The following is a 25,776-nucleotide window of genomic DNA, read 5'->3' as shown; positions in this document are numbered from 1 at the left end:
GAAACAGATAAACTCCTGAAAACACATAACCTCCCACGATTGAACTAGGATGAAATAGAAATCCAGAAAATACCAATAATGAGTAGTAAATTGAATCAGTAATTTAAGAATCTCCTATGAAAATAAAGCCTAGGACCAGACAAAATCACAGCTGAATTATACCAGATGTACAAAAAAGAACTTATAGTAGTCCTACTAAAACTGTGCCAAAATATCAAGAAGGAAATCCTACTTAACTCATTCTAGGAAGCCAGCATCACTTTGATACCAAAGCCAGGCAAAGACACACAACAAAAAGGAAAACTATAACCAACATCTCTGATGAACAGAGTTGCAAAAACTCCTCAACAAAATACTAGCAAACCAAATCCAACAGCACATCAAGAAGATAATAAACCACAATCAAGTGAGTTTTATTCCAGAATTGCAAGGATGATTCAACACATGCAAATCAATAAATGTGATTCACCACATAAACTGAATTAAAAACATAAAAACTACATGACAATCTCAATAGATGAAGAAAAAGCATTAGATAATATCCAGGACCCCTTCATGATAACAATTCTCAACAAACTAGGCATATAAGGAACATATCTTAAAATTATAGAAGCTATATACAACAAATCCACAGCCAACATCATACTCAATGAAGTAGAGTTGAAAGCATTCCCCCTAACAACTGGAAAAGACAAGAATGCCAGTTTCTAGCACTCCTATTCAACACAGTACTGGAAGTCCCAGCTACAGCTACAGCTACAGCAACAAAAAAGAGAAAGAAACAAGAGGCATGCAAATTGGAAAAGATAAAGTCAAATTATCTCTGTTCACTGATGATATATTCTTATATCTACAAAACCCTAAATACTCCTCCAAAAAACTCCTAGATTTGATAGATGAATTCAGTAAAGTTTCAGAATATAAAAATCATTGTATAAAAATCAAAACCATTTATATACACCAATAATGATCAAGCTGAGAAGCAAATCAAGAATTCAATTGCATTTGCAACAGCTAGAAAAATTTATATCTAGAAATACATTTAACCAAGGAAGTGAAAGATCTCTACAAGGAGAACTACAAAACACCAATGAAAGAAATCATAGATGACACAAATAATGGAAAAACACCCATGATCATAGATTGGAAGAATCAATATCATTAAAATGACCATACTGCCCAAATCAATGTACATATTCAATGCAATTCCTATCAAATTATCAATGCCAACACCATTCTTCACAGAATAAGAATAATTGTAAAATTAATATAAACCAAAAAAGAGTCCCAATAGCCAACGAAATTCTAAGCAAAAAGAATAAAGCTAGAGACATCACATTCCCTGTTTGTCACAGTAGGTCACAGCACTAACCACAACAGCAAAGTCATGGAATCAACCTAAGTGTTCATCAATGAATGATATGAAGGGTTAGTTAAAAAACTGTCATATACGTGTGTGTGTGCGCGTATGTGTGCGTGTGCACATGTATATCATAGTAGTATATTATACTAGTATTCCATGGCACATACATATATATACACACATACACATATATACACATACATAAAATGTGATATATATACACACATATATGCATGTGTACATATATGTATTATTCCATGATGCTTATATATGTGTGTATATAGATGCATGTATACATGTGTGTGTGTATGTATGTATGTGCCATGGAATACTATTCAGCCATAAAAAGAATAAAGTTGTGTATTTTGCAGCAATATGGATGGAACTGGAGGCCATTATCCTAAGATGTGAAATGACTCAGAAATAGAAAGAAATAGAAAGTCAAAAACCACGTGTTCTCACTAACTATATGTTTAGTAGAAGCTAAACAGTGTGTACACATAGACATACAGAGTTGAATAATAAACATTAGAGGCTCCAAAAGGTGGGATGGAGTTAAGGAGTTGGGTGGGCGGGCGAAGGATAAAATAGTACCTACTGAGTACAACATAAACCATTTGGGTGATGGGTACAAAATCCTCAATTTCTCCACTACCCAATATATCCATGTAACAAAATTGCACTTGAAAAATCTACAAAAAAAATTTTTTTAATAAATAAATAAAATTGTAAAAGCAACTGACTGGTACCATAAGGCTTTAGAGAACACAATCTGCAGGAAGGTCCAAATTTCTAACCAGATTTTTCCCAATGCCCAGGTGCTCGACCTGGAACCTCCCTCCTACAGAGAAAACTAAAATGTCAGAATTAAGTCCTACTTTCTGCTTAAGTCGTCCCCAGACTGGGAAACAATGGCAGGGCAACAATACAGTTCTAGGGCAACGTCTAACGTTTGGTGCTCACTATAAGTTGTCCCAGTCCAGGAAACAACAGGGCAGGGTTTTAATTCCAGAGCAGCATTTAAGTTCTGTTGTTCACTGTAAGTCTTCCACAGACCAGGCAACAATGGAAGAGCAATGAGTTAGTTCCAGTGAATTGTTTTAGTTCTAGTGCTCAATATAAGCTCCCTCTAGAATGGAAAGAAACATCAGGCCACTGTTCAGGAGACAAGAAGGAAAAGACCTGTAAAGCATATGTAAAAAAAATAATAATAATGGATAAAAATTCCAAAATCTAGAGAAAGAAGACACCATCCATGTACAGGAAGTTCAGGGGCCACCAATCAAATTCAATCCAAAGGAGAAATCTCCAAGGCATATCATAATCAGTGAAATGAAAAGATAGGATACTCAAAGCAACAAAAGAAAAGAAACATCACATTGAACAGCATCCTAATACAGATTGTAGCAGATTTCTCAGTAGAAATCCTGCAGTCCAGATGATAATGGGATGTTATATTGAAAGAGAAGGGAAAAAACTGCCATCCAAGAATACTGTGCCCAGCAAAGTTATCATTTAAATACATTCAAAGACTCCCAAACAAACAAAAGCTGAGAGAATTCATCAAAACATGACCTGTCTTACAAGAAATACTAAAAGCTGTTCAATCTAAAATAAATGGACACTAGTGTATAATAAGAAAACACCTGAAGGTGTAAAACTCACTGATAAAAGAAAAAAAAGACTAATTCAGAATACTCTAAAACTGTAATTTGAATAAGCCATTTATATCTTGAGTATGAAGGCTAAAAGACAAAAACCTATTAAAATCAATAATCACTACAATAACTGGTCAAGGAACAGATAAAACAAAAAGATGTAAACTGAAACACCAATAAATTAAATTATTCGGGGGGTGGTGTTAAAAGGTAGAGTTTGGTTTTGTTATAATACTTTTCTTCTCTATGCAGTAAAAGTTAAGTCACAATGAGTTTTAAATGACCTGAATTTTTGTAAGCCTCATGGTAACCACAATGCAAAAACCTATGAATAATAGACTAAAAATAAGCAGCACAAAATCAAAACATACTACCAGAGAAATTCTCTTAACCACAAAGGAAAACAGTAACAGAGGAAAACAGAAAGTATCTACAAAACAATCAGAAAACAAGTAATAAAATGTCAACAGAAAATAATCCTGAAGGTAAATGGACAAAAGTCTTCAATTAAAAGAGTGCAAGCCACATGTAGAAAAATAAAACTGGATCTCCATCTCTCACTTTACACAAAAATCAACTCAATGTAGATAAAAGACTTAAATATAAGACCTCGAACCATAAAAATCCTAGAAGATAACATTGGAAAAACTCTTCAGGACATTGACTTAGGCAAGAATTCATGCCTAAGACCCCAAAAGCAAATGCAACAAAACCAAAAATAAATAAATGGGACCTAATTAAACTAAAAAGTTTCTGTACAGCAAAAGAAATAATCAGCAAACAGACAACCCACCTAGTGAAAGAAAATCTTCACAAACTATCCATCCAACAAAGGACTAGTATCCAGAATCTACAAGGAACTCAAATTAACAGAAAAAAACAAATAATCCCATCAAAAAATGAGCAAAGGACATGAATAAATAATTCCCAGAAAAGATATACAAACAACCAACAAACATGTGAAAAAACACTCAACATCACTAATTATCAGGGAAAAGCAAATTAAAACCATGATGAGATTACACCTTACTCCTGCAAGCATGGCTATAATTTAAAAGTCAAAAAAAAAAATAGATGTTGGCATGGATGTGGTAAAAAGGGAACACTTTTACACTGCTGATAGGAATGTAAATTAGTACAAACACTATGGAAAACAGTATAGATGTTCTTTAAAGAACTACAAGTAAAACTACCATTTAATCTAGCAATCCCACTATTGAGTATCTACCCAAAGGAAAATAAGTCATTATATGAAAAAGACACAGGCACACACATGTTTATGGTGGCACAATTCACAATTGCAAAGATATGGAACCAATCTAAGTGTCCATCAACCGACAAGTGGATAAAGAAAAAATAGTATACATACACCATGGAATGCTACTCAGCCATAAAAAGGAATGACATAATGTCTTCTCCAGGAACTTAAATGGAGCTGGAGGCTATTATTCTAAGTGAAGTAACTCAGGAATGAAAAATCAAATATCATATGTTTTAAGTGAGAGCTAAGCTATGAGGATGCAAAGGCGTAAGAGTTATATAATGGACTTTGGAGACTCAGAATGGGGGAGGGATAAAAGACTATATATTGGGTATAGTATATAATGCTCAGGTAACAGGTTCACTAAAACATCAGAAATCACCACTAAAGAACTTATCTGTGTAACCAGAAACAATCTGTACCCCCAAAGCTATTAAAATTTATTTTAAAAATTAAAGTGCAGAGTGGCTGAATGGATTTTTAAAAGACCCAACTATATACTGTCTACAAGAAACTCAATTTACCCCTACAGACACGCACAAACTGAAAGTGAAGGGGTGAATAAGATATTACATGCAAATGGAAGCCAACATAGAGCAAGAGTGGCTATACTTATATCAGATAAAATAAACTTTAGTAAATGATAAAAAAAAAGATACAGAAGGCCATTATATGATGATGAAGGGGTTAATACAACAACAGGATATTACAATTATAAATATATATGCACTCAACACTAGAGCACCCAAATATATAAGACAAATATTAACCGACCTAAAGAGAGAGATTGACTGTGACACAATAACAGTAGAAAACCTCAGCACTCCACTTTCAGCATTAGACAAATCATCTGAACAGAAAATCAAATAAGAAACATCAGAGTTAAACTGCACTCTTGACCAAATGGACCAAACAGACATTTATAGAACATTCCATCCAACAGCTGCAGAATACACATTTTTCTCAACAGCACATGCAACATTCTCTGGGACAGACCATATATAAGGTCACGAAACAAATCTTAATAAATTTTTAGAAGTCAAAATCATTAAAAAACTTTTTTGACCATAATGGGATAAAATTAGAAATAAACCACAGAAGGAACATCAGAAACTGTATAAAATCATAATTATTAAGCAACATATTCCTAAACAATGAAAGGTTTAATGAAGAAATTTAAAAGAAAATTGAAAATTTTCTTGAGACAAATTAAAATGGAAACACAACATACTAAAACCTATGAAATATAGCAAAAGCAGTTCTAAGAGGAAAGTTGTTTATAGCAATAAAAAGCCTACATCATAAAAATTAGAAAATTACATCATAACACTGCACCTCAAGAAACAGAAAGCAAAAACAATTCAAAACCAACATTAGTAGAAGTAAAGAAATAATAAACATTAGAGTTTAAAGATATAAAATTGAGACCAAAAAAACAAATATCAACAAAATGAAAATCAATTTTTTTTTTAAATAAATGAAATTGAAAACATTTAGCTAGAGTAAGAACAAAGGAAAGAAGACCTAAAAAACCCAGCCCAGGCTTGCTAGTCCAAGCAGCTTAGCACTACTCTAGAAAATCGCACAACTGAAGATGGCTGAATAGGAATACCTCCAGTCTGCAGCTCCCAGCATGATCGACACAGAAGATGGGTGATTTTTAATTTCCAACTGAGGTACCTGGTTCATCTCATTGGGACTGGTTGGACAGTGGTGCAGCCCACGGAGGGCAAGATGAAGCAGGGTGGGGCGTCGCCTCACCCAGGAAGCACAAGGTGTCGGGGGATTTCCCTTTCCTAGCCAAGGGAAGCTGTGACAGATGTGACAGACTACCTGGAAAAACAAGACACTCCCCGCCCAAATACTGCACTTTTCCCAAGGTCTTACCAACCGGCAGACAAGGTGATTCTCTCCCGTGCCTGGCTCGCTGGGTCTCACGCCCACTGAGCCTTGCTCACTGCTAGCACAGCAGTCTGAGGTTGATCTCCGAGGCTGCAGCCTGACTGGGGGAGGGGCATCCACCGTTGCTGAAGCTTGAGTAGGTAAACAAAGTGACCAGGAAGCTACAACTGGGTGGAGCCCACCACAGCTCAACAAAGCCTACTGCTTCAAGAATCCAACTCTGTGGGCAGGGCATAGCTGAACAAAAGGCAGCAGATAACTTCTGCAGACTTAAACGTCCCTGTCTGATAGCTCTGAAGAGAGGATTCTTTCTCCCAGCATGGTGTTTGAGCTCTGAGAACGGACACACTGCCTCCTCAAGTGGGTTCCTGACCCCTTTTGTAGCCTAACTGGGAGACACCTCCCAGTAGGGACCGACAGACACCTCATATAGGCGGCTGCCCCGTTGGGACGAAGCTTCCAGAGGAAGGATCAGGCAGCAATATTTGCTGTTCTGCAACATTTGCTGTTCTGCAGCATCCACTGGTGACACCCAGTCTAACAGGGTCTGGAGTGGAAATCCAGCAAACTCCAACAGAGCTGCAGCTGAGGGACCTGACTGTTGAAAGGAAAACTAACAAACAGAAAGGAATAGCATCAACATTAATAAAAAGGTTATCTACACCAAAACCCTATCTGTAGGTCACCAACATCAAATACCAAAGGTAGATAAAATCACAAAGATGGGGAGAAACCAGAGCAGAAAAACTGAAAATTCTAAAAATCAGAGTGCCACTTCTCCTCCAAAGGATCGCAGCTCCTCGCCAGCAATGGAACAAAGCTGGACGGACAATGACTTTGATAAGTTGACAGAAGTAGGCTTCAGAAGGTCAGTAATAACAAACTTCTCCGAGCTAAAGAATGTTCAAACCCATTGCAAGGAAGCTAAAAACCTTGACAAAAGATTAGATGAATGGCTAACTAGAATAAACAGTGTATAGAAGACCTTAAATGACCTGATGGAGCTGAAAACCATGGCATGAGAACTTCATAACACATGCACAAGCTTCAAAAGCCGATTCGATCAAATGGAAGAAAGGGTATCAGTGATTGAAGATCAAAGTAATGAAATAAAGTGACAGGAGAAGTTTAGAGAAAAAAAGAGTAAAAAGAAATGAACAAAGCCACCAAAAAATATGGGACTATGTGAAGAGACCAAACCTACGTTTGACTGGTGTACCTGAAAGTGATGGGGAGAATGGAACCAAGTTGGAAAACACTCTTCAGGTTATTATCCAGGAGAATTTCCCCAACCGAGCAAGAAAGGCCAACATTCAACTTCAGGAAATAAAGAGAACACCACAAAGAAAGTCATTGAGAAGACAGCAACCCCAAGATACATAATTGTAAGATTCAACAAGATGAAATGAAGGAAAAAATGTTAAGGGCAGCCAGAGAGAAAAGTCGAGCTACCCACAAAGGGAAGCCCATCAGACTAACAGTGGATCTCTTGGCAGAAACCCTACAAGCCAGAAGAGAGTGGGGGCCAATATTCAACAATCTTAGAGAAAAGAATTTTCAATACAGAATTTCATATCCAGCCAAACTCAGCTTCATAAATGATAGAGAATTAAAATCCTTTACAGAAAAGCAAATGCTCAGATATTTTGTCACCACCAGGCCTGCCTTGCAAGAGCTCCTGAAGGAAGCACTAAACATGGAAAGAAACAACCAGTACCAGCCACTGCAAAAACATGCCAAATTGTAAAGACCATCGAAGCTATGAAGAAACTGCATCAATTAATGGGCAAAATAACCAGTGAACATCATAATGATAGGATCAAATTCACACATAACAATATTAACCTTAAATGTAAATGGGCTAAATGCCCAATTAAAAGACACAGACTGACAAATTGGATAAAGAATCAAGACCCATCAGTATTCAGGAGACCCATCTCAAGTGCAGAGACACACACAGGCTCAAAATAAAGAGATGGAAGAAGATCTACCAAGCAAATGGAAAACAAAAAAAAAGCAGGGGTTGCAATCCTGGTCTCTGATAAAACAGACTTTAAACTAACAAAGATCCAAAGAAACAAAGAAGGCCATTATATAAAGGTAAAGGGATCAATTCAACAAGAAGGCCTAACTATCCTAATATCCTAATATCCTAACTATACGCACCCAATATAGGAGCACCCAGATTCATAAAGCAAGTCCTTAGAGACCTACAAGGAGACTTATACTGCCACACAACAATAATGGGAGACTTTAACACCCCACTGTCAATATTAGACAGATCAATGAGACAGAAGGTTAACAAGGATCCCCAGGACCTGAACTCAGCTCTGCAACAAGCAGACCAAATAAACATCTACAGAACTCTCCACCCAAAATTAACAGAATATACATTCTTCTCAGCACCACATCAAACTTATTCCAAAATTTACCACATAATTGGACCTAAAGAACCCCTCAGCAAACGTAAAAGAACAGAAATCACAACAAACTGTCTCTCAGACCACAGTGCAATCAAATTAGAACTCAGGATTAAGAAACTCACTGAAATCCATACAATTACATGGAAGTGAACAACTTGCTCCTGAATGACTACTGGGTAAATAACGAAATGAAGGCAGAAATGAAGGTGTTCTTTGAAACCAATGAGAACAAAGACACGACATACCAGAATCTCTGGAACACATTTAAAGCAATGTGTAGAGGGAAATTTATAGCACTAAATGCCCACAAAAGAAAGCAGGAAAGATCTAAAATCGACACCCTAAAATCACACTTAAAATAACTAGAGAAGCAAGAGCAAAGAAATTCAAAAGCTAGCAGAAGGCAAGAAATAACTAAGATCAGAGCAGAACTGAAAGAGATAGAGACACAAAAAACCCTCCAAAAAATCAATGAATCCAGGAGCTGGTTTTTTGAAAAGATCAACAAAATTGATAGACCACTAGCAAGACTAATAAAGAAGAAAAGAGAGAAGAATCAAATAGACACAATAAAAAATGATAAAGGGGATATCACCCCCGATCCCACAGAAATACAAACTACCATCAGAGAATAAACACTTCTACGCAAACTAGAAAATCTAGAAGAAATGGATAAATTCCTGGACACATACACCCTCCCAAGACTAAACCAGGAAGAAGTTGAATCTCTGAATAGACCAATAACAGGCTCTGAAATTGAGGCAATAATTTATAGCCTACCAACCAAAAAAAAGTCCAGGACCAGATGAATTCACAGCCAAATTCTACCAGAGGTACACCGAGGAGCTGGTACCATTCCTTCAGAAACTATTCCAATCAATAGAAAAAGAGGGACTCCTCCCTAACTCATTTTATGAGGCTAGCATCATACTGCTATCAAAGCCTGGTAGAGACACAACAAAAAAAGAGAATTTTAGACCAATATTCCTGATGAATATTGATGCAAAAATCCTCAGTAAAATACTGGCAAACCTAATCCAGTAGCACATCAAAAAGCCTATTCCCCAACAATCAAGTTGGCTTCATCCCTGGGATGCAAGGCTGGTTCAACATACACAAATCAGTAAACATAATCCATCACACAAACAGAACCAATGACAAAAATCACATGATTATCTCAATAATGCAGAAAAGGCCTTTGACACAATTCAACACCCTTTCATGCTAAAAACTCTCAATAAACTAGATATTGATGGATCATATCTCAAAATAGTAAGAGCTATTTATGACAAACCCATAGCCAATATCATACTGAATGGGCAAAAACTGGAAGCATTTCCTTTGAAAACCAGTACAAGACAGAGATGCCCGCTCTCATCACTCCTATTCAACATAGTGTTGGAAGTTCTGGCTAGGGCAATCAGATAAGAGAAAGAAATAAAGGGTATTCAATTAGGAAATGAGGAAATCGAATTGTCCCTGTTTGCAGATGACATAATTGCATATTTAGAAAACCCCATCGCCTCAGCCCAAAATCTCCTTAAGCTCATAAGCAACTTCAGCAAAATCTCAGGATACAAAATAAATCTGCAAAAATCACAAGCATTCCTATACACCATTAACAGACAAACAGAGCACCAAATCATGAGTGAACTCCCTTTCACAATTGCTACAAAGAGGATAAAATACCTAGGAATGCAACTAATAAGGGACGTGAAGGACCTCTTCAAGGAAAACTACAAGCCACTGCTCAACAAAATAAAAGACGACACAAACAAATGGAAGAATATTCCATGCTCATGGATAGGAAGAATCAGTAACGTGAAAATGGCCATACTGCCCAAAGTAATTTATAGATTCAATGCCATCCCTATCAAGCTACCAATGACTTTCCTGACAGAATTGGAAAACACTACTTTAAAGTTCATATAGAATCAAAAAAGAGCTCACATTGCCAAGAAAATCCTAAGCAAAAAGAACAAAGCTGAAGGCATCACGCTACCTGACTTCAAACTATACTACAAGGCTACAGTAACCGAAACAGCATAGTACTGATACCAAAACTGATATATAGATCAGTGGAACAGCACAGAGGCCTCAGAAATAACACCACACATCTACAATCATCTGATTTTTGACAAACCTAACAAAAACAAGAAATGGGGAAAGGATTCCCTGTGTAACAAATGGTGCTGGGAAGACTGGCTAGCCATATGTAGAAAGCTGAAACTGGATCCCTTCCTTACACCTTACACAAAAATTAATTCAAGATGGATTAAAGATTTAAAATGTTAAACATGAAACCATAAAAACTCCAGAAGAAAACCTAGGCAATACCATTCAGGACATAGGCGTAGGCAAGGACTTCATGACTGAAACACCAAAAGCAATGGCAACAAAAGCCAAAATAGACAAATGGGATCTAATTAAACTAAAGAGCTTCTGCACAGCAAAAGAAACTACTATCAGAGTGAACAGACAACCTACAGAATGGGAGAAAATTTTTGCAATCTACCTATCTCACAAAGGGCTAATATCCAGAATCTACAAAGAACTCAAACAAATTTACAAGAAAAAAACAACCTCATCAAAAAGTGGGCAAAGGATATGAACAGACACTTCTCAAAAGAAGACATCTACATAGCCAACAGACACATGAAAAAATGTTCATCATCACTGGTCATTAGAGAAATGCAAATCAAAACCACAATGAGATACCATCTCATACCAGTTAGAATGGCAATCATTAAAAAGTTGGTAAACAACAGATGCTGGAGAGGATGTGGAGAAATAGGAACACTTTTACACTGCTGGTGGGAGTGTAAACTAGTTCAACCATTGTGGAAGACAGTATGGCGATTCCTCAAGGATCTAGAACTAGAATTACCATTTGACCCAGCAATCTCATTACTGGGTATAGACCCAAGGGATTATAAATCATGCTACTATAAAGACACATGCCCACATATGTTTATTGTGGCACTATTCACAATAGCAAAGACTTGGAACCAACCCAAATGTCTATCAATGATAGACTGGATTAAGAAAATGTGGCACATATACACCATGGAATACTATGCAGCCACAAAAAAGGATGGGTTCATGTCTTTGCAGGGACATGGATGAAGCTGGAAACCATCATTCTCAGCAAACTATCACAAGGACAGAAAACCAAACACTGCATGTTCTCACTCATATGTGGGAATTGCACAATGAGATCACTAGGACACAGGGTGGGGCACACCATGGCCTGTCGGGGGGTGGGGGACTAGGGGAGGGATAGCATTAGGAGAAATACCTAATGTAAATGATGAGTTGGTGGGTGCAGCTACCAACATGGCACATGTATACCTATGTATCAAACCTGCACATTGTGTGCATGTACCCTAGAACTTAAAGTATAATTTAAAAAAAAAAAGAAAAAAAAGGAAGACTAAGGCAGAGCCTCCAATTGACCTCGGTGAACAAAGAGATTTATCATGGCAACAACAACAACAACAAAATTTCATAAAATGAAAAACTAAAAAGGAGATATTATATCTCATACCACAGAAATACAAAGGCTCATTAGAAACTATTATGAACAACTATGCACCAACAAATTTTAAATCTTCAAAGAAATTGATAAATTTCTAGACATATACAGCCTACCAACATTGAAATATGAAGAATTAGAAACCCTGAACAGACCAATAATGAGTAACATGATTTAAGCAGTAATTTAAAAAAAAAAATCTTTCAAAAAAGAAAAACCCAAGACCTGATAGTATCATGGCTGAATTATACCAAACATTTAAAGAACTAATACCTCTTCTACTCAAACTCCTAATTAAAAAATTGAAAAGTGGGGAATACTTTCCAACTCATTCTATGAGGCCAGCATTATCCTAATACCGAACAAAAAAGAACACTATAAGCCAATATCCCTGATAAACCTACATGCAAAAATCCTCAACAAAATACTCACAAATCAATTTCAACAAGACAACATATTTTTTAAAAATCATTTATCATTATCAAGTGGGAATCATCTCAGAAATTCATGAATGGTTCAACATATGCAAATCAATAAACATGATATATCACAGTAACATAATCAAGAACAAAAACTATCTGATCATTTCAATAAGTGCTGAAAAATCATCTAATTTCAAGTTTCACACTATCTGGTTTCCAATCTACAAAGCTACAGTAAGTAAAAACAGTGTAGTAGTAACATAGAAACATACCTATAGATCAGTGGAATAGAATACAGAGCCCACAAACAAACCCTAACATGTATGATCAAATAATTTTTGACAAGAGTTCCAGGACCATTCAATGGAGAAGACAGCCTTGTCAACAAATGGTGCTGGGAAAATGGGATATCCAAATGCCAAATAGTGAGATTAGACTCTTTTACTATACACAAAAATTCACTCAAAAATTGATAAAAGGCTTAAATGTAAAACCTAAAACTATAAAACTCTTAGAAGAAAACAGGGTAAAAACCTCATTCCATTGGATTTGGTAAAGATTTCTTACATATGACCCCAAAGCACAGGCAACAAAAGAAAAAAATAGCCAACTTGAACTTCATTAAAATTTAAAATATTTGGATCAAAGGGCAATTACTATTGGTGAAAATGTAAACTAGTATAGCTCCTATGGGAAACAGAATGGCAGTTCCTCAAAAATTTAAAAATACAATTATCATATGATCCAGCAATTCTCCTTCTGGATATATACCCAAAAGAAATAAAAGCAAGGTCTCAAAGAGATATTTGTATACCTATGTTCATAGCAATATTATTCATAATAGCTACAACATGGAAAAAAACCAAATGTCCATAAATTAATGAACAGATATCAAAATATGAAATATACATACAATGAAATATTATTCAGTCTTAAAAAGGAAATTCTCACATAGGCTACAACATGGATAAATGTTGAGGACATTATGCTGAATGAAATAAGTCAGTCCCAAAAAAGAATAATACTGTATGCTTTCACTTATATAAGTTACCTAGAGTAGTAAAAATTATAGAAACAGAAAGCAGAATGGTGGTTTCCAGGGGCTAGAGGAAGAGGAATATGGAGAGTTATAATTTAATGGGTATAGAATTTCAGTTTTACAAAGTGAAAGAGTTACAGAAAAGGACAGTGATGATGGTTGTATAATATTATAAATTTATTTAATAACACTGAATGGTACACTAAAAAAATTAAAACTAAAATATCCAATTATCACATGACCCTTCAGTTGTACTCCTGTGCATTTACACCAGAGAAATAAAAACTTAGGGTCACACAAAAATATGTACACGAATGATCATAGCTGTTTAGTAAGAATAGCCAAAAACTGGAAACAAGTCAAATTTCCTGGAACAGGTGAATGGCTACACTGTGATACATCTAAACCACGGAATACTATCCAATTCAGTATAAAGGAATAAACTATTGATATATGCAACAATATGAATGAATGTTCAGAGAGTTATACTGAGTGAAAATGGCCAATCACCAAAAATTATTAACTGTATGATTCTATTTATATAACATTTTTGAAGTGCAAAATTATTGAAATGAAAAACAAAGTAGTGGTTGTTAGGGGTCAAGGATGGGGTTGGAGGGACAAGGTGTGACTATAAAAGAGCAATGTGAAGAATCCTTGTGGTGACAGAAATGTTTCGTATCTTGATTGTATAATGTCAATATCCTGATTGTGATATTACACTATAGGTTTCTAAGATATTACAATTGGAGCAAAGTAGGTGAAAGATATGAATATCTCTGTATTATTTCTTATAACTACATGTGCATCTACAATTATCCCAAAATAAAAAGTTTAATTTTAAAAAACAGGATGATACTAAAGTAGAATTTGGGAGGAGATTTATAGTACTATAGGCACATATTAGAAGAGAAGAAAGTTCTCAAATTAATTACCTGTTTCCACTTTAAAAACTAGAGAAAGAAGATCAAATTAAACCCAAGGTAACCAAAAGCAAAGAAATTTAAATGATCAAAGCAGAATTCAATGAAATTGAATATAGAAACACAATAAAGAAGAGCAACGCAACCAAAAGTTGATTCTTTGTGAGAATCATGAGAATCAATAAAATTGATAAACTTCTAGGCAGATGGATAAGGAAAAAAGAAAAGATACAAATTACAAAGAACAGGAGTTAAAGAAGAGACATCAATACTGATTTCAAAGACATTAATAATATGCCAATAAATTTGAAAATACAGATTTTTCACAATAGTTACTCATTTCTTAGAAAATAATAAAGTTCATTTGGTCTTAAATATTTCTCTTACCTGAATATTTCAAGAAATGTAATTGGCATTAATGTGGCAAATAATGAACCAAAAATTAAGGATACATTCGTATAGCACCTGTTCTCGTCCCAATAGCCAAGATTTTCTGAACTGGATCAAAGGCTAATGCTGTGGGCTGATGAGGAAAACCATGCCGAACTGTCTGAAAGAGAGTAAATAATACAAATAAGTCTCCAGGGAAATAAAAATTGCAATCACAAGATACCATTATACAGCCACCAGAATGTCTAAAATTAGTTAAAAGGAAAAGAAAGCTACCACCAAACATTAACACAGATATGGAGTAACCTAAACTCATACATTGTTGATGGGAGTGTAAAATGATACAAACACTTTTTAAAAATGTCTTGCAGTTTCTTATAAAACTAAACATACATCTGTCTTACAATCTAGCAATTCCACTCCTATGTGTATACTCAGGAAAATTAATAGTATATGTTCATAAAATGATTTGTATAAGTAAGACACTACCAGCTGTATTCAAAACAGTAAAAATCTGGAAACAGCCCAGGTGTCCAACAAGAGAATCAAAAAACAAACTGTGATATGATATAATCATACAATGGAATACTACTCAACAATTAAAAGATACAAACTACTGATAGATGCAACAACACAAATGATTCTCAAAAACACAATGCTAAGAAGCCACACACAAAAAGTTTATAAAATCAGAACAGTAGTTGTCTTGAAGAGTTATTGATTGGAAAGAATATGAAGAAATTTTTTTGAGTAAAGATGTAATATTCTGTATTTTCATAGCAGTTTGGATTACACAAACATATACATTAGTTAAAACTCATAAAATGGTACAATAAAATTTGTGATTTCTCTGCATGTAAATTATACCTCAAAAATGTTAAGGAATTATTAGAAACAAATATTAAAATCTATTTAATGCTATGTATACTGAGGTGTTAAAGGGTAAAGTATACTGACATCTGCAACTTGAAAATGCATCCACAAAATAATATAGATAAAAGGGTGGACAGATGGATGGATAGATACATGATAAGTGAATATAGCAAAATAACTGTAAAATATTAGTGGTAAGAATATACATATGAGTGAGTGTTCACAATATAATTCTTTCAACTTTTCTTTCTGTTCCTGCCTTATACATCTAATAAATGGCATGTATAAAAAACCTACATCATAAAAATTAGTGAAAGAATCAATGTTTTCCTTCTAAGGTTAGGAATTAAACAAGTGTTTCCACTCTATCCACTTCTATTCAATATTGTACTGAAGGTTCTATCCTATTCAGAGCAATTAGAAAAAAAAAGAAATAAGACACATCCAGATAGGAAAACAAGAACTAAATCTACCTGCAGGGAACACAGTTTTGTATAAATGTAATCCTAAGAAATACACTAAAAAATTATTAGAACTAATAAAGGAGCTCTGCAAGTTAAGGTTATAAAACTAATGTAAAAAAGTCAATTGTGGGCTAGGCACAGTGGCCTATGTCTGTAATGTCAGCACTTTAGGAGGTCAAAGCAGGAGTATTGCTTGAGTCCAGGAGTTCAAAACCAACCTGGGCAATATTACAAGACCCCATATCTTCAAAAATAAAAATAAAAAAGAGCGAGCAAGAGAGAAATTCACCAGGCATGATGGTGCACACCTGCAGTCCCAGCTACTCAGGAGGCTAAGGCAGAAGGATCACTTGAGCCCAGGAGGCTGAAGCTGCAGTGAGCCATGATCATGCCACTACACCCCAGCCTGAACAACAGAACAAGACCCCATCTCAAAAAAAAAAAAAAAAAAAAAGTCAATTGTGAGATCTTTCAAGGCTATTGGAGCTACTGGCAACAAATTACTGTATAATTTTCCACTGCTGCTTATTTATAATGAGTTTTCCCCACTACATGTTTATATTTCACATCATGTTTGTTCAATGGCTCTTTAAGTGAATCTATTTCAAGCATGTCCATTAGATCCATTTTTTGTTACAAAAATGCCTGACAATTGCTTAGAAACTATATGGAAAATAGGCTGGGTGCAGTGGCTTACAACTGTAATCCTAGCACTTTGGGAGGTCAAGGTAGGTGGATCACTTGAGCCCAGGAGTTCGATACCACCCTGGGCAATATAGTGAGACCTTGTCTCTGTTAAAAAAAAAAAATAGATGGGCATGGTGGTGCATGCCTATGGTCCCAGATACTCTGGAGGCTGAGGTGGGACGATCATTTGAGCCCGGGAGGTTGAGGCTGCAGTAAGCCATGATCACACCACTGTACTCCAGCCTGGGTGACAGAGTGAAAAAGAAACTATATGGAAAGAATTTTAAAAATTGTTCACACCTTTATTCATTGACCAAGGATATTGTTTATTGATAAGGGCACAGGGTACTTTATATAGTTGCATGATCAAGCATCCATCAATGCCAAAAGAAGAAAAATGACATTAATTGTCAGAACTAAAGAAACGGTGAGTTTAAGTCACTGCTTCAAAGTGCTTTTACGAAGATAAATGTCTTGATTCATCATGTGGCAAAATCAGGATTATAAATCCAGTGCTTTACCATTAGGCTATAATAAACGTTTTCATGAGGACTTAAAAGTGAAATTTTTAAAAAATAAAAAGTCAATTGTATTTCTGTATACTAATAATAAACTATCTAAAAATAAAATAAAGAACCCCATTTATAATAAATAGAATTCAAAGGAATAAAATATATAGGAATAAAATGAACAAAAGAAGTGCAAAACTTGTACTCTGAAAACTACAAAATATTATTTTAAAAAATAAAGAAGACCTAAATAAAAGTCATCCCAGATATTTATAGATTAAACGTTAACATGGCAATACTCTCCAAATTGATATTAAAATCAATGCAACCTCTGTCAAAATCCCAGCTGGCTGTTTTGCAAAAATTGACGAACTAATCCTAAAATGTATAAGAGACTCATAATAACAACACAATCTTGAAAGAGAACAAAGTTAGATAACTCACATTTTTCTATTTCAAAACTTATACAAACCTAAAGTAATCAAGAAAATAAGATATTGGCATAAGGATAGACATATAGATTAATGGAACAGAAATGAGATTCCAGAAATAAATCCTCACATTTTCAGTCCCTTGATTTTTGAAGAGTGCCAAGACAATTCATTGAGGAAAGACTAATCCTTTCAGCAAATGGTGTTCAGCAACTCTATATCCACATGCAAAAGAATCAAGTTAAATCCCTTACTTATAACATACACAAAAATTAACTAAAAATGGATCATATATTTAAATATAAACGCCAAAGCTATAAAACTCTAAGAATAAAGAAATATGTTTAAATCTTAGTGACTTGAGATTAGGTAATGTTTTTAAAATTATTTTTTAATTGACAAATAAAAATTATAAATGTTTATGGTTAGAACATGATGTTTTGATGTACATCTACACTGTGGAAAGGTAGACAATGGTTTCTTAAATATAACACCAAAAACATAAGCAATGAAACAAAAAACAGACATATTGAACTCTGTCCAAAGGAAAAACTTATGTGCTATAAAGGACGCCATCAAAGAAAGTTAAAGAAAACAAATCTGGAGGCATCACATTATCTGACTTCAAACTATACTACAAGGCTATAGTTACCAAAACAGTATGGTACTGGTATAAAAATAGGCATGTAGACAAATGGAACAGAATAGAGAACCCAGAAATAAAGCTGAATACTTTGACAAGGTATTTGACCTTCAACAAAGCAACCAAAAATGTAAGGTAGGGAAAGGACACCCTATTTAACAAATGGTGCTGGGTAATTGGCAAGCCACGGGTAGAAGAATGAAACTGGATCCTCTTCTCTCACTTTATACAAAAATCACCTCAAGATGGATCAAAGTCTTAAATCTAAAACCTGAAACCATAAAAATCCTAGAAGATAACATTGGAAAAACTCTTCCAGACATTGGCTTAGGCAAAGAGTTCATGACCAAGAACCCAAAGGAAATGCAACAAAAACAAAAATAAATAAATGGGACTTTATTAAACTAAAAAGCTTCTGCACAGCAAAAGAAATAATCAGCAGAGTAAACAGACAACCCACAGAATGGGAGAAAATATTCACAAACTATGTATCTGACAAAGAACTAATATCCAGAATCTACAAGAAACTCAAACAAATCAGCAAAAAATAACAATTAAAAAATAATAATCCCATGAAAAAGTGGGCAAAGGACATGAATGGACAATTCTTAAGAGAAGATATACAAATGGCCAACAAACATGAAAAATGCTCAACATCACTAATTATCAAGAAAATGCAAATTAAAACCACAATGAGATACCACCTTACTCCTGCAAGACTGGCCATAATTTAAAAATCAAAAAATAATAGATGTTGGCATGGATGTGGAGAAAAGTGAACACTTTTACACTGCTGGTGGGAATATAAACTAGTACAACTCCTATGGAAAACAGTATAGATATTCCTTAAAGAGATAAAAGTAGAACTACCATTTGATCCAGCAATCCCACCACTGGATATCCACTCAGAAGAAAAAAGTTATATGAAAAAGACACATGCACATGCATGCTTATAGCTGCACAATTTCCAATCACAGAAAAATATGGAACCAGCCTAAATGCCCATTAACCAATGAGTGAATAAAAAGAATGTGGTATATATATATACCATAAAATACTACTCAGTCATAAAAAGGAATGAAATAATAGCATTCACAGAAGCCTGGGTGGAGTTGGAGACCATTATTCTAAGTGAAGTAACTCAGGAATGAAAAACCAAATATCATATGTTCTCACATATAAGTAAGAGCTAACCTATGAGGACACAAACGCATAATAGTGATATAATGGATTTCGGGGGTTCAGGAGGAAGGGTGGGAGTGGGATGAGAGCTAAAGACTACACATTGGGTACAGTGTACACTGCTCAGGTGATGGGTGCCAAAAATCTCAGAAATTAGCACTAAAGTACTTAGCTATGTAACCACCTGTTCCCCAAAAACTATTGAAATAAAAATGTGAAAGGATAATCCACAGAACGGGAAAATAATTTGCAAATCAAATATCTGAAAAAGAACTTATATCCAGAATATATAAAGAACCCTTAAAGTTCAATAAAAAGACAAATAACCTAAATTTAAAATGGGCAAAGGATCTTAACAGACATTTATTATATAATAAATAAATAATATATATAAATGGCCAATAAACACAGAAAGATCCTCAACATCATTAGCCATTAGGGAACTATAAATCATATCAACAAGATACAACTGTGCACCCACTAGGATAACTATAATACAAAACAGATATAATAACACATGTTGGTAAAGATGTAAAGAAGTTGGAGCCCTAATACATTGCTGTTAGAAATATAAAACCATGCAGGCTCTTTGGAAAATAGATTGGTAGTTCCTCAATATATGAAATACAGAGTTACCATATGATTCAGCAATTCTGCTCCTGGGCATAAACCCAAGAGAAATGAAAACATAAATATAAACAAAGCTCTTGTAATGTTCATAGCACCATTATTCATAGCAGCCAAAAAGAAAAACTCAAATGTCCATCAACTGATGAATAAATAAATAAAATGTGGTATATCCACACAATAGAATATTATTCATCAATTTTAAAAAATGAAGTACTGATATGTGCTACAACATAGACGAACCTTGAAAATGTTATGCTAACTGAAGAAGCTAGTCACATACTACATGATTCCATTTACATGAAGTGTATAGAATAGGAAAATCTATAGAAAGAGAATTTATATTAGTGGTTGCCTAGGGATGGGGGTTCAGGGTAATAGGAATTGACCGTTAATGCGCACAACGTTCCCTTCTGAACTGATGGAAATGTTCTAAAATTGATCGTGGAGGTTGTTGCACAACTCTGTGAATATACCAAACACCACTGAAATGTACACTTTAGGTGAATTGTATGGTGGGTGGGTTATATTTCAATTTGAAATAAAAGAATATTTTTCTCCTCAAGAACAGCAAATAATATTATGACAAAGTATGCAATAAAAAGTTGAGGTCAGTTGGGGTACCTAGTTGATTTCAAAAGAATCAAGGACATCAACTGGAATGATATAGATGAAGTAGAATAAAAAGGCGCAAAAACGTAGAACACAGTTTGAAGACAACTAAAAAACAACTTTAAAAATTCTCAGTTTTAGACAAAGTCAAAAAGTGTTCTTGAAATATTATAATTAATGCTCAGTGAAGTAAGATAATAGTAGCAAAGCTAGTAAAAAATGAGTTTCCTAAATATCTAGCTCTTCTTGATGCTACTTTGCTTTGCTTGTTTTCTTTTGTTCCACTCTCCCTTCAAAATACTACAGGAATGAAGTGAAGTGGCCAACGTATCAATAGCTACAAAAATCTATGTAGATAGTTGAAGCAAATAAATACGTAATAGAAAGAATTGGTTACAAATATGTGGAAGGGTTGGTCATATTACCCTAAGGTAAGGAAGTTGCTACCACTTCTGAGGATGAAATACGTAAACTGTACTCAGTGCTGATATTGCAAGAGGCACTACCAGAAACAAAATGACTTTTGCTTCCCCTCTACTTTTTAATCTGGTGTAAGTGCCTCCTATTGGCAGAATCTAACCAGAACCCAGCTACCAAAAAAATCTGAGTATTTTAGTGTAGTTTTAGTTTTAGTTTTCTTAGTATAATTGGGAACACAAAGGGACCAGGATAGAACTAACAGCAGTACTTTGGCAAAGCAGAATGTATATTAGGCCTGATTGTCCAGGCTTAATACTATCATAATATTGCAAAATGGCCTCAAAACCACCTGTGACAGGGACTGCCTATTGTTTCCCAATGTCTGCATTTTTCCCTTCTTCTATACTAATAGAAGTTTTAGTTTAGCAGGTAACAATCCAGTTGAATACTATATTTACCAGCCTCTATTGCAGGCTAGACCAGATTGTGAACAAAGAAAAACAGAAGAAATGATATATAATATATTCTTAATGATAAAGGCAAATATTCTATTTTTCTCACCTTCTAACTGATTGGAAAATAGATATAATAGCAGGAGTTAGAACAGCCACCTTAGAATATGAGATGGAAGCTATATATTGATGATGGCAGAACAAGATAGAAAGATCTTGTTGGATTATTGACACCACACAATCATTGAATCAGTTCAAGGTTGCTTTTGATTGGACAGATTCATACAAGAAAGATAAATTTCTGTATTGTTTAAGCCACAGTTACTATGGCCTGTTACAGTAGCCTAACTTGCATCCTAATACATACCCCAACCATTCATTCTTAAAAAGAATATTAGATCACCAAGTTAACTTATGAGGAATGCTTCCCAGTATTGATCATCAGCCTAAAAAATGAAAAAAATAAATATGGCTTTTGATTCTAAAGGCTTCTAGCATGCTACCATATTAATGGTTGATGCTGTGAAAGTTGCAGATACCAGAATGAAATCACTTTTAGTAGATCCAAACAAACCAAAGCTGGAAAAGTAAAAAGCATGAACAGTTCACACTTGCATGTCTGAGATAAAGACTGTCTCAAGGACTTTCTAAAACAACTCCAAAAGAAATTCTTTTTTCAGTACTGCTATAATTCATATAAGATCCTCTTGAAAGAACACTTGCCCAGTAATAGCGTTTCCACCAAGGAACTGATGCCAACTCTGGTTTTGAGTCTTCAAAACCAATGACCTCTATTTCCAAGCAGCTTATGTGAACTTCTCCTTTTGCCAATACCAGCTTCCCTTTACTCTCGCCTCTTCAGATGCATACATGGGTTGGCATGGCTATGCATCTCAGGTTAAAAAAACTTCATTTCTAATTCCCAAATAAATTCAACATATTTGGACATATTTTTCATCTGATTTTTTTGATTGACATTGCATATATATATCATATCTCAAATAATACTGATATGCCAAAGCTATCATTTCTACATTTGAACACAGAACTTCTAGAAGCATTGTACCAGCTTTCACCTAATAACATTAATGTAACCATTGGAAACTACCATGTATAGAAAATAATAATAATACCTATATGTAACAGGGAATAGAATATTCCAATTATGCAATACATTTATTTTATTTAAAAATTATTCTAGGTAGAAGATTTGCCAGTAAATATTTATGATTACCTAATATATGCTATGCCTTTTCTGATATTAGGTTACTTGTCTGGTGTTTGGTCTACAAATGTTACGCTCTGGGTAAAGTGTGGATTGGGGCATATCATTCCAGATCTTGAATTCAGAAATTGCATATAAACTGTCTCAAAATTTATGCAGTAAGTCATGAATCAATATAATTTGAGATAAAATATCTGTAGTAAGGAACGTGATGGACACAACATATTTTGCCACTTTGGTAAGCAAAAGCCAATTATTACTGGAACTATGGAGCAACTCTCATTGTTGAGAAAGGTCCCTCAATTTCAATGATACTTGTTTTCAATAACAGCCAAATCATTTAAACCTTGAGATTTTTAGGATTATGTGTGTATGTTCATAGATCTTACCTAAATCTGATGTCATCTTGGGTCACTGAAAGTATTGCTGAATAATTTCCTGCTCTCTTGGATGAAAGAAAAGACTAAGTAAAAGGTCTATAATGCATATGACACCATAGGGTGGCATAATGGTGATAGAAATAACAAGTTCATATGAAACTCCATCACATTGTGATTGAAATTAAAAAAGTAAGATTGTTCTGTATGCACAAGTGTGGCAAACTACCTGCTCATGTAAACTGCCACTGGTCATTGGCAATGGAAGTATTAGTACTAGTTTCTCAGTAAGACTTACAAATCTCTTGAAATAATAAGAAAACTAAAAAAAAAAAAAAGAAAAGAAATAATAAGAAAACTATCACATTCAAAGATCCGAAAGGTAAATTAAAATTTTTAAAGAATACAGTACTAATCCACTCCCATTTTATATTTGGAAATATATATAATAGAAATGGGATATTTGTTCATTAACTTATTTTTTGAAATTTTATATCTAACTTTTTTCTTTTCTCATGCTAGTTTTATTTTTAACATATTTTATCATGCACATAGTTTAACTAGTCATATAATTCCATAGGACATATTAGGATAATTAAAAGTCATATCTCTCCTTCCCTCTCCCATTTCCTACTTCCCATATGCAACCACTTTTCAATCTCTTTTGTTCTTTATTTTGGTATTTTTACCTAACGGGTCTCAAAATAACATTTTTACATTGCTACTTGCTAACTTTTCCAAAGGAAAAAAAAAGGATTCTCTTTCTCACCTACCCCTATTACACATACAAGCATGCTTTCCATATTCCCATCCTCCAAAAAAATCCTAACTGTTCAGTCTCTACCAACTGCTACTCTTTTACTTTGCCACACAAATGTTTTTGTTCCCTGGGGCTAATTTTTTTTTTAAATTTTCTTCATTTCCTTAGTTTTTATGTACTTATCACTAAATCAATCCCAAACTCTTTCCCCAATTGCCCTCATCTTTCAATATGCTAAACATCAGATACACATATTCAGAGAGAGAAGAGACAGAGGAAAAGAGAGAAAGCGAGACAGAGAGAAAAATAAACTCTATAAGATACTAACGATCCACAGTTTTAAAAAAAAAAAAAGAAAGAAAGAAAGAGAAAACAGTTGTTTCATGGGTCCAAGGCAGAAAAGACAGATGGGCTGCTGCAAAGGGCCACAAAGGATGAAAATGCTATTTTGAATATAGCAGTAATTTCGCAGGAAACTCATCATATTTTATAGTCTATGTAACTTCAGATTGTTTTAAGCATTATAAAGCAAATGAAGACTTACAAATATAGGTGCAAAACACTAAATAAGACACTGATAAATGAAAACCAGTGATGTATCCAAACAATGATAAATCATGGCCAAACACATTTTATTCCACAAATGTAAGTATAGATATTAAATATATATACCACAAATGTAAGTATAGATATTAAATATATAGTAAATACTAGAGTAAATACTATTTACTCTAGTATTTTATTAGCAGCTCCAATCAAAGCAAAATATTAAAATTGTTCTTGAGATATATAAACAAATAATTACTTCTTGAATACTAAATTCTGATGGGATTATTGTCACAGCTACAGTATAAATTGATGACATCAGTCTGTATTTCTAATAGAATTATAACAATTGTATTGTAATTTCTAGTATTTACTAGTATTTACTAACTTATTTTACCATTTTCCTTTCCTTAATTTAAATTTTGAGTTTTCCAGACCCTAGCCTTCAAATTTTGAGAACTTCTAACTGCTTACAAACTAAACCTTGGCAAGATACAGATACAGAAAAGCAAACGATATTCTTCATCACATAAATGTCTTTGCAAATGTTGTTTCTACAAAGGAGTCTTACAAGACAGCTGTACTTTACAGACTGCTGCTACCTCTTGTGAATGTAATCTTTAGTCTCTAAGAAATCTAATTCTAATTGTTTGTTTTACTTAATTTTTCCCCTGATAATAATTTTAATTGACATAGCATTTTCAGAAAAAATATAAATATGAATTAGTTTTATTTACAAAGCCAGAAAATTATTCGCACTTTTTCTCTTTCATGGAAGGGAAAATAAATAAAATTAGATTTCAACAAGAAGTTGAATAAGGATTTGTATTGACATTATTCATTAATCAACAAATTAAAGAATAAAACCATGATTATATCAATAGATTCTGGAAAGGCATTTGATGAAATTTAGCAGTCAATCCAGGTAAATATGTGAATTAGGATTAGAAGAAAATGACATAACGAACATAACAAAAATATACTAAACAACAAAAAACTACAGTCATTCCCATTAAAATCAGGAATAAAACATATATATTTGCTATTCCCAT

General features: G+C 34.2%; 1 protein-coding gene across 1 annotated transcript in view; it reads right to left on the bottom strand.

Annotated features, from left to right (window-relative positions):
- The window catches only part of STXBP5L (syntaxin binding protein 5 like), a 473,308-nt gene that overhangs the window by 413,226 nt on the left and 34,306 nt on the right, over positions 1 to 25,776 (bottom strand). Inside the window, exon 3 of the mRNA XM_025375463.1 lies at positions 14,979 to 15,076. Within this exon, the coding sequence (XP_025231248.1) occupies positions 14,979 to 15,076 (98 nt within the window). The remainder of the gene's footprint in view (positions 1 to 14,978; positions 15,077 to 25,776) is intronic.

The sequence above is a fragment of the Theropithecus gelada genome, chromosome 2, assembly GCF_003255815.1.
Source record: "Theropithecus gelada isolate Dixy chromosome 2, Tgel_1.0, whole genome shotgun sequence".
Lineage (NCBI taxonomy): Eukaryota > Metazoa > Chordata > Mammalia > Primates > Cercopithecidae > Theropithecus > Theropithecus gelada.
Note: the sequence above shows the minus strand (reverse complement) of the source record. Positions and strands in the feature narration are given on the sequence as shown.